The sequence below is a fragment of the Sciurus vulgaris genome (assembly GCF_902686455.1).
Source record: "Sciurus vulgaris genome assembly, chromosome: 17".
NCBI classification, from domain to species: domain Eukaryota; kingdom Metazoa; phylum Chordata; class Mammalia; order Rodentia; family Sciuridae; genus Sciurus; species Sciurus vulgaris.
This window is the reverse complement of record NC_136478.1, coordinates 30,195,997-30,211,461: the sequence shown is the minus strand read 5'-3', so window position 1 is coordinate 30,211,461 and position 15,465 is coordinate 30,195,997. Positions and strand designations below refer to the sequence as shown.

At 46.9% G+C, this 15,465-nt stretch overlaps 1 protein-coding gene across 1 annotated transcript in view; it reads left to right on the top strand.

Annotated features, from left to right (window-relative positions):
• Positions 1-8,388, top strand: part of LOC306648408 (alpha-ketoglutarate-dependent dioxygenase FTO-like) — a 156,826-nt gene extending 148,438 nt beyond the window's left edge. Inside the window, exon 2 of the mRNA XM_079118539.1 lies at positions 7,520-8,388. Within this exon, the coding sequence (XP_078974665.1) occupies positions 7,520-7,673 (154 nt within the window). The 3' untranslated portion in view covers positions 7,674-8,388. The remainder of the gene's footprint in view (positions 1-7,519) is intronic.
• Positions 8,389-15,465: the final 7,077 nt, after the last annotated feature.

The window sequence follows — 15,465 nt, the reverse complement described above, 5'->3', positions numbered from 1 at the left end:
TATATATATATATTAAAATAAAACACTCTTGATATATGTGGTAGTCAAAAGCATTTTTTAAGTGCCTAAACAGTCTATCTTATTTTATTAGACTTCTCACTTCTTCCCAGAAGTGCGAGACCCAAAAGTAGATTTGTACACAATTAGAAGTTTAGTCAAGCCCAGCTTCTCAAGTGGTCATGGTTGGAAAGTACTACCTACTATAAAAGTTTATTGACTAAAAAGGAAAAGGAAAAAAAAAAGCTGACCCACAGGCAGAAGTGTGGCTTTTCCTCTGTCTGGCGTGTGTTGACTCCACTGATCTGGAAACACGTGGTCCAGAAGCTACAGGTTAAAAGCCTTTCAAAGTCAGAGTGAATGTGGCCTTTATCGGAATTCAGGTAGAAATTGGTTTTGCTTGGCGGTTCTGCATTAGGTAAACAGTCCTGCAAAATTGGCAAGCTGGTTTTATAAAACCATCTTTGCCAAAGTAGACCATCATGACAGACAGAAGTAGGACAGGGTGGCTCTTTATTTGGTAAAGTTTTCCAAAGTGCCGTGACAGCAATAACAAAGGTCCAAGAAGACAAATGATCAATTAATTAACTCTTTTCCAAGGCCGTAGATTGTCAAGGACTGGACTGCACACTCTTCCCACCATTGACCAAAACAAAGCACTTGAAACCAAGCATAAGGAGACTGAAAAACAGTGCCGTGGAGTGGCATCCTCTTGTGGCCTGGATTGTGAATGTGGGCTTAAGCAGACAGCATGGAGAGCAAAAATTACACGTGAAAATCCCTGAAATTATGCATAAAGTACTGTCCAGGATTTAGATAACCATGTTGTATGAAAAACCCTTATGTTTAAACACTGTGATCACTTTCTGTGGCAGACGCTATGACTAATGGCCCAGAGAGGCAGAGGCAGAGAGGCTTTGGGTGCCATCTTGGTCCCATGCTCCCTCCAAAGCATAAGGCCTTTGAGGGAATTGTTCCCCCTTTACCATTGTTTCCTGGTTTTTCATGCTGATCCTGGCACTTGGGATTTGCAGGTTAATGTGGATCTGATGTAACACCAGTGTTTTCAACCTGAGACCTCTTAAGCCTTGAGAGTAGCTTATATTGTTTGAGGGAATCCATTCTGATGTAGCTGATACCCTAAAACCGATCTCTGTCTAACATAAGTAGAGTGACTGTCAACACCTCATTGTAAATGAAAATTCCAGAAAAAAATCCAACTTAGAGAACATACTTTTTTTTAGTAATTGGATACTTTCTGATTGAGTTGTTAGTTTGAACTGCTTTCACCTTTGGAAGTGTGTTGTACTTCATTTTAAATCACCCATATTTACAAATAGAATTTACATACTCTGGGAAAAGATACAGAGGCATAATTATACATTTATATGGTACTACACATATCTTAGAGCACTTTCATATATATTATTTGATCTTACCTTCACATAACCCAGGGAAACAGAGAAGCACGAACTTCATCTAATAGTTGAGGAAACCAAGAGTTTGAAATATTTTTCTGAGGGTTACCCACGGAATATAATTAGGGATGGTTTAGACCCTTAAAAGACAACAGTATCTGATTTCAGCAGACAATAGATGTTTATATCATAAGAATGTCAAAGTCATTAGAATGGAAAGAAGAAAAGTTTTGTCAGTCATTTGTCATAACAATAGTCCTTTTAGAAACTAGAAAAAACATTTTGCCTCCCTTACCCCGCTCCCAAAATTTGTAATCTCCTGAATATCTAAATTTAACAAGAATGGCTCAGTAGTCAACGGACAGTATCCATTTTAGTCCAAATGGAACTCCATGGAAAAGACGGAATGTAATGGAAAGGGAGACCAGCCAGATGCCTGTGGGTCTGGCCCAGCCCTGGTTTTCCTGCTAACCATTGCAGGAGGTAAGGCAACCGTCCCAAATACCTACCTCCACCATCTCCGAGGTTATTGTGAAAGTCAAATAAACCTGTGCTGTGTATTGAAATTCTTTGGGATATCTAACTAATGTTCAAAATGTAATTATTATTATCAGCAGGAGTTACTCTTCTCTTTCCCAGTAAAGAATTCTCTCTGAACAGGTTCATTTTTCTTTTCTCTTCAGTGGCCTGTGCTTGGCAATATTTCTCCATGAAGTTGTGTGTGTGTGTGTGTGTGTGTGTTAAGCTTGCATATTTCAATGACTATTAGCAGAAACCACTCCTCCTGAAATCTTTACCATTGCCTCAGGAGTAATGGAAATGTTACCTGTCCGTCTTTATTTGTTGCAAAATTTAGGGACAAGGAAGAAGATCGTATATGTTTTCTTAAAATCAATGGCCAGCACATTACTGTAAAACCTATTGATTAAAAACACAAAGTATAATGTTAGTCATTTAGTCTGTGAAGTGATGCAATAAGGGAAGAAATTTATCCTTTGACTTTTGCATTAACCTTTTATTGACTGCTTGCATACCCATAATTAACACACACTTTAGCTAAAGTGGTTAATTTTAGCATGGCGACCAGTGTTCACTAATGTAACTGCAATCTTGATCGGCCAAATGTAAGTGCAGCCCTGGGGGAAATCAGTGGGCAGTGAGGCCCACATGAGTTACACCTTGGGGTGGGGGCTGGGAGACCTCTGGACAATCTGCTAACAGACCAGACGGCGTGACACCTTTCAGTCGCTTCCTGTTCTGCAACTAGGTTATTCTGGGAGAGTCTTTCCTAAGTAGCTAAGGGTTTGGGGAGTGGCTTATAGAGCGCTTGAATGTGAATTTAGAAAGGAAGATCTTCAGGAAAGGAGCGTGGTTTCTAAGTAGATCCCAATTCACTGGCTAACCTCAGGAACTTCAAAAATAGACTTTCTTTATGATGGGAGAAGAGGACAAGGTTGAAAGGGGAAGTGGTAACTTTCTTACTGTTCAGCTGCTTTCCACAGGACTTGGGAAGGACATTAAGTGAGGGAATCTTTTAAATGTTCTTAAAAAGATCATGCAGCTCTGGCTCGCTCTTTGCACAGGGCAGTGTGGATGAAGCCAGCATTCCCTTGACTTTGGGCTAGAGATTTATCCCAAATGAAACATTTGGTTTGACCTGAACCAAAGACCAGGCCAGTTTGCCATGCTTTCAGACCCAGACTGTCCCTGCATGTACCAGACTATCCATTACTACACTGGATATGTGACAGGGCCATGGCCATGGATGCTGTCAAAGCCAGGACGTAGCAGAGAGGAAGGAAGCAGGGCCAGTGTGTCAGCTAGGATTCTTTAGGTTGCAAGTGACAGACAGACCTAAGTGAGAGAGTAAAGGCTCTGGGAACCAAAAAGTCTAAGCAGAGCTTGTGGAACAACATTATCTAAGACCCTGCATCTTATAGCATGGCAGCAAATGACTCTGTCAGGTCCAGATAATAGTCCACAGATGAGGAGAGAAAACGGTCTTTCCCCCGCTGCTCCCATAAGGTTCCTCTGATTGATTCTTGATTTTTCCCTAGTTTGACTCATGCTTCTCCCCACAGTCCTTCCCAGTGGCTTGAAGAGGGGACATGCTCATTAACTTGGGCCCATCAAAGCTGTCTCCTGCCCGAGAAGTGGAGATAGTCCCATCCAGACCACATGGAACATGTAAAGAACACTAACATCACACTTTGTAAATGGTGGCTGCTTCGGATGGACTTGATTTGTTTCTTAGCACACATATTCTAGAGTCTCTTACACAATAAAGGGGCCCTGAGTTGTCTTAAGATATGGGGAAGGGATGAATTCCCCACAGGAAATGTGGAATCCTGTTGGTGGGGAAGGAATAGATACCAGACAAAATCATCTACCGCAATCAGTATTTCCAAAACATATCTTCCATGTGCTAGATCTTTAGGAACAACGGCTGATCCTGTCTGAGTCTGAACACTTTAACTCGTCACTGGAAAAGTTACAGCAGCTTGAATATATAAGCCACAGTGTCCCAGAATGTCCTATGTGACAGGATTCAACTGTAGGCTCAATTTGATTCCAGCCAGAAAGTACTACCCCTGGATCTCCAGTGTGCCCCCCAGAACGAGCCAGTCCAGAGGTTTCCCACCCAGGTAGCGTGAAGGGAGGAGACCGGCACAGGTGTGGCAGTCGGTGCTCTTGAGGGTGTTGATCGCCCGTCACTGGTACCCATGATGGAAGTAATGGCAGCAATGATAATGTGTAGTATTCCTCGAACTGCATGCCGGGCAGGGTTAAACACTTTATGTTTTGATTCATGCAACCTCGCAACAACCCCATAAGTACTGTTGTTACGGCAGCCCACCCTCATCCATGGGGGATATGTCTAAAGACCCACAGTGCATGCTGAACCATGGTTAGAAACTCCATAGGTACTGTTTTTTCCTGTGCATACATACCTAGGATAAAATTAGAGTAAGAGATTAACAACAACCAATAAAAATGGAATAATTGTAACAGTATGCTACAATAAAAGTCATATGAATATGCATTTTCTTTCTGAAAATACTCCCCCTTCTGACAGTGATGGTGATGATGTCAGGTGACAGGGCACCTGTGCAACGAGGTGACCCCAGGTGAATGGTGTAGGCCTTGCGCTGTTACCTTAGGCTGCCATTGAGCTTCTGAGGCTACATCAGAAGGAGGATCATCTTTTTGGAGCAATTCTAGGTCATCAAACCACAACAGCGTGGGGCGGGTAGAATACACAGTGTGTGCACGCTGGTCAGTGATTCACTTCCTGGACGGGACAGAGCTGGATGGCATGAGGTATCATCGTGCTCCTCAGAAAAGTACACAGATGAAAATTTACACATTATTTCTGGAACTTTCCATTTAATATTTTCTGGCTGTGACAGACAGTGGGTAACCGAACCTGCAGAAAGTGAACCACAAATAAGGGGGCCTGCTGTGTCTTTGTCACTGTCACTGTTATTAACATCATCCCCACTTGACAGAGAAGGACCTGAGGCTCAGTGTGGGCATGGTTCCAGTGCCATGTCCCTGGAAGCAGCAGCTCCAGGAGTCCAGAGGACACTCCCTGCCCACCACAGGGCAACCTCCCTGTTTGGCCATCTTAGAAACTGAGGTGGAAGGAGGCAGAACTAGTGATTTCAGCAAGAGGAATAAAACCCCAAGGGGACGTGCTCTCAAGTCATTCTCAAACCTTTCTTTCCCAGTCCCATGGCCCAGCATAATGCAGAAGCAAATGGCATATAATCTGAGTTGGGTGTGTCTGTCCCTTCTCTTAGGGAGATGCAGCAGCGAGCCCTTGGAAATTGGCAAGGAGCACTGGCATTAAGAATTTTAAAGCAATCTTGAAATTGCTGAATTAGGCCCTGAAGAACTCGGTGAAGGGCTCCCGGCCAAGCCCAGGTGGAGGGGGTGGATACACACAACTCCTAGCTAGCAGGGCCTGCAGGGAAAGGAGAGGCTCCCACACCAGCCCTCCTTGGATGCAAAGACCAATGGCAAAAAACCAGGGAGCAGCTTTGCCCCAAAGCAAAGCCAGTGGCCTTGGGAAGCTTGTACAACATGGCATTAAGCAGACCTCTGCCGCGGGTTCTGATATTTTTAATACTTTCTCAAAGTGAGGAGGCAAACCCCATCTGACAGGTGAAAAAGCATCTCTATTGACTTTTCACAAACCGTGTGATATTCTAGGTGGATCGACACTTATCATGGCCCTTTAATCTGCCAAGCAGGATAATGTGTGCACGGATAATTTATCCACTGTGAGATTGAAATGCTCAATTTGGAATAACTCTCCCTACCCAGTAAATTGAGCATTACTCTACGATTCCGAGGCAGAGAGAAAGCACAATTTAAAAAGCTTTGTGGAGTTCCTTTGTAATTAGTCGCAGCTTCCCTTGAATATTAATTTCCCTCTCATCCCTTTCAAGTGATTTAGAGACTATCTCTAGAACTAGGGAGATGCACCCTGAGAATGGGGCCAGCCGGCAGCCCGGTCCCCAACACCTATTGTGCAGGCGTCTGCCGAACGCGCCCTCTGTCCCCCAGTGCAGGGTGTGCTTATCAGTGCAAACAGTTTAATATTTATGCTAAGAGGATTGTCAGAGGCAGCTTCTGTTGCTTTAATTCTTGTTTTAAATAAATAATGAGAACATTTAAACACATTACTCTTCTTGAGGCCCTGAGGTCAGCTAATCTTATTATTTATGAAGTGATGTGCTACATAATAGTACTTAGTGCATGTTAACAGACGCTATTATCAGGGCCTGATGCGGAGAGCTGAAGATATATTGGAATGTTATGTGTAATGTACGACGGATTGAGTGCACAGGATGCCGGTATGGCAATTAACCACATGCGAAAATAGGTGTAAAGTTGAAGTATGTTTTCCCCCTGGGGAGCCCCTCACCATTAATAATTCCCCAGAGGAGATGATGTCTTGCAGTTAGGAACCTTCTGTCCCATCAGGCTTGGAGCGGGACTGGGATATCCCATTCTTTGATCTCTTCGTGGTCATTCTTACACAGTCAGAAGACCAATCGTGGGGCTGGCTGCTTTTTAATTGATGCAGAGAAAGATTCAGGAAGGCGGAGGTGGCTTAGCTGTGCACCTCTGCTTGGCATTTGGTTTTGGTGCATGCGCCTTGGCAGCCACGTGCTCCCAGAGAGTGCAGAAATTGTTCATTCTTTATTGCCATTTGTTTCCTTCTCTCTGATCCTCGCTTTTCAGATAAATAAAGCTAAAGCCACTGAGCTCTCCCAGGCCAATTTTAAATAAGCTAGACTCTGAGAGGTAGCTGCCTGCTGAGGTGGCGGTGATGTTGCCCCAACATTTTTTTTTTTTCCTACGAGGCTATAATTTAGCTGCATATGATAATTAATTTCTCTACTATTGATGAATAATCCATTTAATAAAAACCGTGATTTAAGTGTTTTCCTTAGGGACTAACTCTTGCTAGCCTCTTAATTTAATTTTGTGGAAGTTTCCTCCACCTATTCATCAGTGGAAATGATTATTAACCTCTATTTGCATATATCCTTATAAATCGGTCTCTCCTTGGCGTGCTTTTTCCTGAGCCCAGCAAGCTGGGACACTTGTAAATCTCCAGGATCTCCAAAGTCAACCCCGGTCTGTAATATTGTTTAATCTATTCTTGGACGTTTTAATGCAGTAAATTCAATTTAATCTTTCCCAGTAATCTAGTAATACATTGAAATCCCACAAACATTTAAATCTGATAATGGCTTAATCACACACTTTAAATAACAGTTGAGATAATGAAAAAATAATTCACTATTTTAAAGGCAGAGTGACTGAATTTCTCTGATGATGGGCTTTTCCAGAGTTACTCAAGATAATACAGATCTGGGAATCGGGGGAAAAAAAAAAACCGGCACCTTGAGGAGGAGGAGTTCTTCCCCTCAGGGACACGTGCCTCGTGGCCTCGTTCTCCCCTGTTGTCTCTGGGCCTCTGCCTCAGAGGACTGTGTGGGCAGCACGTGTCCGTGCTGGTCTCCGGGCTCCCTGGACCTTCCAGGAGTTTCCCCCAGTGGGTTCATTGCCTGCTCTTACTCTTGCAGGTGCCAGTGCCGAATCGCCCGAACTTTGCCCGTGGACCAGAAACCAGACTGTCGGCCATACTGGGAAAAGGACGATGCCTCCATGCCTCTGCCCTTTGACCTCACAGACATCATTTCAGAACTCAGAGCTCAGCTTCTGGAAGCAAAGCCCTAGGAGGAGCACCATCTTAGGTGGAGAAGGAAGAGACATGGTTGGCCTCTCTCCCGCAACCTCATCACGGGCTTGGGCAAAGCGTAGGCCTCTCTTGGCCCTCGGGTTGTAGAACCTGGGTCCCAATTCAAAACAGCTAGGGGATGGAGCCTGTGAATAGTACAGTGTTGAAAAACAACAGTGCCATCGTCCCATTTGGTATTAAACAAGAACTTCCCCTAGAAAACGTGCTCACTTGGATTTTTTCATAGGAGCCTGTCAGCCCCCAAGGGAGGTAGCAGGGTTGAGCCCAACTCGAGACAGAGCCTCACCTGCTTTCCTCCTTCTCCAGCCTCCACCAGATGTAGAGTGGACCCAGTTGTCTGGGGAAAGACAGATCCTAGAGTCGTCCATCCCTGTTCCTCACCATACCCTCTAGAGGCCAATATGGCCATCTCTAGCTAACTGTGGCATCTCCAATTTAAATTCAATTTTAATTAAAAATTCAGTTCCTTGGTTTCCCAAGCCACTTCAAAGCCACATGTAGCTAGTGACTACTGTTTTGGACAACAAAACTCTGGAGCATTGGCATCATTGTAGAAAGTCCTCTTGGAAGAAGTGTTCACAGCAGGTATTCGCCTTTCCAGTTCTTCGTAGCTGCTCTTCCTACAGGAGAAAGGAATTGAAAGAGCAGGGACCCTGAAGAGTAGCCTCTTTCCCTTTTCAGAGACAAAGCTCAGTGAAATCCTGAGATGTACGTCCCGCACACCACACTCAGGAATGGGGAAGTGTTCACAATTAAAACAAAGCTGACATCCTGTCTCTAGGGACTTGCCCTGTTCTGATGACAGAGATCAGCCCAGTTTACATTGCGTCATGAATTTAGCCAGCATAGCACAAGTTTTTCTCTAATGCCCCCATTTGCAGATAATGAGCCCTGAAGAACCCCAGTGCTCCATCCTAATGACATTGGCACTACAGAGACACCAAGTAGAAGAGGTCGAACCTGGCCTCTGGGTTCAGTGCCTGAATTAAGACTCCCACTAGCTTTGTGACCTTTGCAAAGCACATTCTCCTGCCTCAGTCTCCTCATCTCTATAATGGGGATGCTAAAGGCATCAGATCCCAAGATGAAGATTAAGTGACATAATCTAGCTGCAGACTTAGATCATTTCCTGGCACGTTTTAAATACTAGATAAACATTAGTGTTGTTATGTATGGCTAAGTGGACCCGGATCTAGATGTTTTCCCCTCCCTTTCTAGATCTGTGCCAGTTTTTGTCTTGCGATGCCATTAAGACACCTTTCCCGTTCTGGCTTGGCTCCTGCCCTTTGGTGTCCCAAGAAATCACCAGGGTACTTAGCCCTTCTCCTTGCCTGTTGCCTCCCCTCGTAGCCTTCCCAGTAGATTAGGAGCTGGAGAACTTTTGCCCGTGAGAGAAGCACTGGGATAGCCTCTTTGCTGCCACCAGGCTCTGAGGACTGAAGGCACTCTCCCACGGAGCTGGTTCCCAGGCCACAGAGTGGCCAGGGTGCGCCATGTTGAGACTCAGGGCTCTCAGACCCTGGACTCATTCCTTCATGTCTTTGAGCCTCGGTTTCCTCATCAGTAAAAGAGATGCGAAGGTCATTGACAGGGATGAAGGGAAATAACAGAAGCCACACTGGGGCCCCCCACCTCTGACCATCTGGCCCGCTTTTTATTTAGTCCTCCTGATGTTTGTTCGTTGTTACATTTCCTTAGGTGCCAGTACTTTTGAATTGGGAGATTTCACGTAAAGTAAAATGTCTGCATTCTCTTTAGAATCTGGAGCACCTGCCAGTCCTAGGCCTGCCTCCCAGCATGGCAGCAGGCCAAGTGGCGTCTTCCCGCTCTGAAGTGGCCACACCTCCCTGTGATTTGCAGTGAACCCTGTCGCTCCCTGTTTTTGTTTGCTATAAACCTGACCTGCTCCACCCCTCATGTCCACGCTTTCCAAACCTGCTTGCTCGTGGCCCAGTAGTAAGAATCACTAATGCTTAGCGCGTACCCCAACATGTGTGTATTCCTACCCAACTATATTCATGAACTGCTTGTACTCATATGTTGTGTGCATCATTAAACATTCATATACAATAAAGATATTAAAAGGATAAGAAACAGGGTCTGTGCTTTGCTCCTTGCACACAGGCCTGCTTCACCAGCCTGGGTGGCCCAGGTGGATGGAGGTAGTTTTCAAACCCTCCAGGTGCAGCCAGGTGACAGAGTTGGAGAAGCCACTACCTCAGATGAATCTGAAAGGTAAAGAAGAATGGCCTTTGGGGCGCCAGAAGCTTGGTGTGCTTGAGGATCCTCACATCTGCTCCCTGGGGAGGCCAGGTTAGTGGAGGGACGGGAGTCTGGAGACAGTAGAAAAGTGCCTGGCAAAAACCTGGGGGCCGAGGGAAGGCCTGGTCCTCCCCTTGAGCGTGGGAAGGACTTGCCCGGGAGCACGGGCCCAGAGCCACGATGGGCGTGGACGAGGAGCGGGGCAGCCAGGCCCGGGACACCTGCATCAGCACCAGCCGCTTTCCTACCAGGCGTAGCCTGGCCATGGGGTCCCAGCTCTCCTGAGAAAAGTGACCTAAGACATCACTTTGCACTCAGTTGCCACCGGCCTCCCTCAGCAGTGCGGTGAGCCCCGGAATCCAGTGATGGAGCTCACCCTCCATGGGCTCCCAGGACCTGGGGACCGGGGGTGTGTAGTGACCAAAACAGGAACTTACCCTGTAGCTGGGAGCCAGGAAAAAAAATGACAGGATCATCCCAGGTGACTGTAAGTGCTGAAGGAAACCAACACGGGTGGGGACACGGGACCAGTGACCCAAGAAGGCTGGTAGATCGACGAGTTGAAGAGGGGCATGGTGGGAAAGGGGACGCCAGGCACAAAGATCCTGAGGCAGGGGAGTGCTGGGAAGGGGCACGCAGAAAACAAAGGGCCTTTGGCCCAGACGGAGGACGGGAGAGTCACTGCTGGAGCAAAGGCAGAGGTGACCCTGGGGTTTTATCCCACCTGCCCTGGCAACCTCGGGAGGGTTTTGGTCCGGGAGGGCGTGCGGCTGCTACCTGACTTCCAAGGGCCTCTGCGCAGCAGAGGGCTCATTCCAAGGAGCCACCTTCCAGCTGGGAATTCCCCAGCTCCCGGAGGGCTGCTGGCCTGGGCACCCCTGCAGTCACCTCCCACTTGCAGAGTTCAAGCTACCTCTGCGACTGTCCTGTCCATTCCCACTGGCGGCCTCTAGCCCAGGAGAGTTTTTTAGACAGAAAAGAAAAGAACAGGGTCGTGGCATGACTGGTGACACAATTTGAGTAATCGGCTTCTAAGTCCATCACCGACGGCATGAGGGAGGCTAGGAGTGGGACGCCACAGGCCCCGGTTGACGGATGCCCCGGTGCACTGGGTTTCCGTGTGTTCCAGGGAAGGTAGTTTCGAATGCAACTTTTTTTCCCCTGCTCTAGTTAAGGCTGATTTTACCACTGGGCAAATTGCATACATTTGGATCCATGCCACGCTAAATACTGTTTATTTTGGAGATCTGTCAGCGGCAAGCGCATGGAAGACCAGGGGATTCTGATTTGAAAAGGCAATTTCCATCCGAACAGATTCAGACGGAGCGAAGCAGTGCGGATTAAAACGCGCTGGAGTGGTAATGCCGCTTATCCAGTTTGCCTTTGTTACTTTGTGATTAAATGGTATTTTTAATTAAGTTTCATTGGGAGCCATAGGTATCGCGGTGGTGAAATCAATTTGACAACCATAAAGGGGGAGGGAAGGCACGGCGTGTCGGGATGACTGGCTGGGGGAGAACCAGGCGGCTCTGAGCGGAGGGACGAGGTGGGGAGGCAGGAGGAGAGCCAGCCCATAATGACTTCCCGTGGGAGGACGAGGGCACCCATGGCTGCCACCGAGCTTGGGAGGCAGGTTTCCTGGTTGGCGGGGAAAGGCACGCGCTGCTTCTCTCGCTCACTGGAGACGCTCCAAGATGTTCCAGAACCAGAGCCGCTGGAAAGTCCAGAAAGGGTCCAACTCTCCTTTCTTTCATATGAACAAGAAGGCTTAAGTGTCCCCAAGGGCACCTGCTGCAGCCTGGAGGGACCAGATTGCTGCTCAGCCTGGCTCCCCATCCTCCACCCCTTTGGACCCTTGTCATCTCACCGTTCAATTCTCACCCTCTCAGGACCTTGCAGGGTCAAGTCCTTCCCAATATCTGACCCACATCCTCCGAAAATAAAAACCAGTCTCCTTTGCGCTCCTGCTTTACCAATCTCATTGATATCCATCAGAGTTCCCGGATCTTCAGACTCCTGAGGGGCAGCAGAGGCTTCTGGCTGCAGTCGTTCTGGGTTTGTCCGGTCCTGGATCTCTGTGTGTGACCTAAAGCTCCCGACCCCTTCAAATCTCCGTTTTCTCATCGACAAAATGGGCAAAATAATAAACGCTTTTGTCACATAGGGTGTGCAGATTCATAAGGCAACGTAAAATGCCTCCGGCAGTGCCTGGCACACAGCCTTTCAGTGAGTTACAGGCTGTTATTAGCCCAGGTTCCTGTGCTAAAAGTTAGAGCTCTGTGATGTGGGCAGATTGCTTAACCTCTCTGTGCTCCAGTCTTCGTAGATACAATGCGGACGATGATAACGCCTGCCTTGCTCATCCGACGGCTCTCTCCCCTGGGATCACACATGTTAAGCATTCACATCATGTCTGGTACTGGTAATCACTCAATGTCTACGAATTATGATGATCAGTGTTATCTCAACCAAAATATTCAACAGTCATCAAAAAAGAGCCCAAAGATCTCTGTGGGTTTACTTGAGAAAAATAACATGTTACCATCCCTTATTATTCCATTTGTGTTCACAGCTTCTGTGTGTGTGTGTGTGTGTGTGTGTGTGCGCGCGCGCACGCGCATGTGCGCATGTTTCCAGGCAGAAGGCCTAGAACATTTTCTAAATAAGATATTATGAAAAATGATCCCTCAGTACTCCCGTTACTACAGCGGGATTAGGTCGCCCTTTGCAATTTTAGATTTGCTTTAAAAAAAAAAAAATTCTTGCCACCCTCTTCTAATGGATGATCTGTGTACAACAATTGTTTATTGACTCTGAATGTCTAAGTACCAGGGTCAGTCTCTTCCAAGGGGAGGGAAGCATTAATTAACTTCCAGCATTAGATTCCGTGATTCTTTTCCAATGATGCAGTTCATGACTTTGTTTGCATTTACTTTTCATCAGTCCTGAAAGAATCAAGGTAAAGTAGTTCCCCTGCACATGTGTGTCAAGCTAAATGGATAACAGCAGATACAGATCTGTTTGCCTGTCTGCACTTGCCTTTAGACAAAATTCATCAATTTTACAAAAGCCACTGACTAAACATGGCACCCATACAAATGAAGCACTTCTGGCTGTGGCTCTGGGCTTTCCTTTTGTTTCCAATCTGTAAGTGTGGTGGCTTCCTGCTGAGAGGTGGGAAGCGCTGGCCCGGGATGGACACTGCGCCTCACGGGGGGTGCAGAAAGGTCAAGGCCATTCTGTGGGTAGTTCAGAAAAAGTACAGGGGCTCTAGTCCCCCTTGATTGGGGAAAATGGCATATGAGCATCTCTGCATAATCTGTCCTGGCGTTAAAGACCAAATAAAGGTCACAGGTGACCACTCCCTTCATGGTGGCAGTTTTGAAAGGTACCTGCTCCCCCTTCCCAGCCTCCTAGATGAGGAGATGGAAGTTTCTGCAGCTGGAGCGATGCACAGGTGGAACTCACCAGCTCTGCCCCCCTGCACGTTTCCCCCAGGAGGCGGCGATTGGAAAGGCTACGTAAACACCAACGCCCTGGCAAGCCCAAGGGTGGGGGCTCCTTTTGAAAATAGCAATAGGAGGTGCGGCTGTGGCTCAGTGGCAGAGAGCTTGCCTAGCACGGGTGAGGCACTGGGTTCCATCCTCGGCACCACATAAAACATAAATAGATGAAATAAAGGCATTGTGTCCATCTACAACTAAAAATAAACAACAACAATAATAATAACAGTAAAACAAGCTTAGCCCTGTTCGTGGCTAACGGGAGAGTTTGCACATGTGTATGACTCTTGACCAGGCAATGCCGTGTGACTGGAGCAGCCTCTGGCTCACTCTTGAGGCTACAGCAAGGAGCCAACACACCTCCTGAACAAGGACAATCCCAGTGGGAATAATGCTAAGGGATCCCTTATATTTTTTCAGACTCCATATACCCTGCAAAAAAATGCCAGGCTGAGTTCAGGAATGTTCCGCACTTGGGCAAATGTTCTTGGACACACCAGAGGGGAAGCCTGTTTTCATCTGCTCCTTTGTGAAACTTCTGTCCCCCACTGAGAAGCCCACTTTCACTTATCACCTGGAGGGTTTGGTCTTTGACTCTGGAGCAAGCACGTTTAACCTACCAAACCCCACAGGGAACAAATCGATTCTCAGAGCACAGAAAGCTAGGGCTGGTAACTTATCCAACGCAGAAAACTGGAGCTCTGGTCTCCCTCCGTCCCCTGCCCCCCAACCCTTCAGACAGAGATTTCCACTTGATTACGCCCTGATTAGAGTCGGAGCGAAGCAAGCCAGGTATATAGGATTCCCAGTGTCCTCCCCGCCTCTGCTCCTGACCAGGGTCAGGCTGAGAGGCATCCCAGCGAACATGTGAACAATCAAGCCCTGTTTACCATGGACGTTTAGTTTTCTTTTCTCAAAATCAAAACAGAGCTTAGTAGGCAGAGTACTTCATACATGCCCTTGATCAATGGAACGATCTGTCAGAAGCCATTAAAGCCCTCATTAGCTTGAATGCATTCAAAGCTAAACTATTGGATCATTTAAGGGCCGCAGTGATTGTTTTTAATATACTGTACATTGATTTCTCCCTGTGAGCAGCAACATAAGTTTGAGACTAACTGTGTATGACTAAGGCCCCATTTGCTGTCTCCAGCCCTCTGTGAGAAGCATGGTTTCACTTGGGCCAGAAATGTCTGTGGATAGTTTTCAAAGGGAGGCAGGCCCTGTTAGATTTCCCAAGGTTTAGACTGAGCTGGGTTGTTGGGTTTTTTCCCTCCCAAGCTTTCTGCCATTTCTTTGTGCCCACGAAGTGAGCTGTGCGTGCAGAATGGGAGAGGCATCCCTGCCAAGGACCGCTCGTGAAAGGCGGTGGGGCAAATTTTTCTGAAAGCAAGAAGCTCACATGAGGCCAGAATCGGAGTGAGTTTGACAGCATCGGGCCAGCAAAACTCAGTGCCCAGCACAAAGTCACAGTAGTGTGGCTGGGTTGGGCATCCTCGATGGAGCTGAAGATGCTGTGGAAGAGCCAGGAGAGGACCCAGCCAAGGCAGTGTAGTTGGCCGCCATATTGCCTGCTCTTGGTGGTGTAGGCTCTTCTTTTCTGCCTTAGTCAAATGGCTTCAACTTGCAAACACTGGTTTATTCCCTTCTAAATACCACCCTCTGTGCTAGAAATACCAGTCCCCTGTCCTTCCAATCCTGCTTTAACAAGCATTTCTAATTCCTTCACTTTCCTCGTTTTACTACAGAATGGGAAAGCCAATGGACCAAAGAAGCATATATCCCAAAGAGAAGTTAAACATCACACCCATTTATAGAGGGAGCAATTGAAGGCCAGATTACTTACCATGAATTATACAAGCTTCTGGTGTGAATTCAACTATGAGAAGAATATGGACATTCTTGAACTCATCTAAATAAACCAAGGTTTGTTGAAGATGATCCCAGGTCACTTACAGAAATGGTCTCCCCATCTCCAAAATTCTAGCCCAGAAAGGAGAAATTT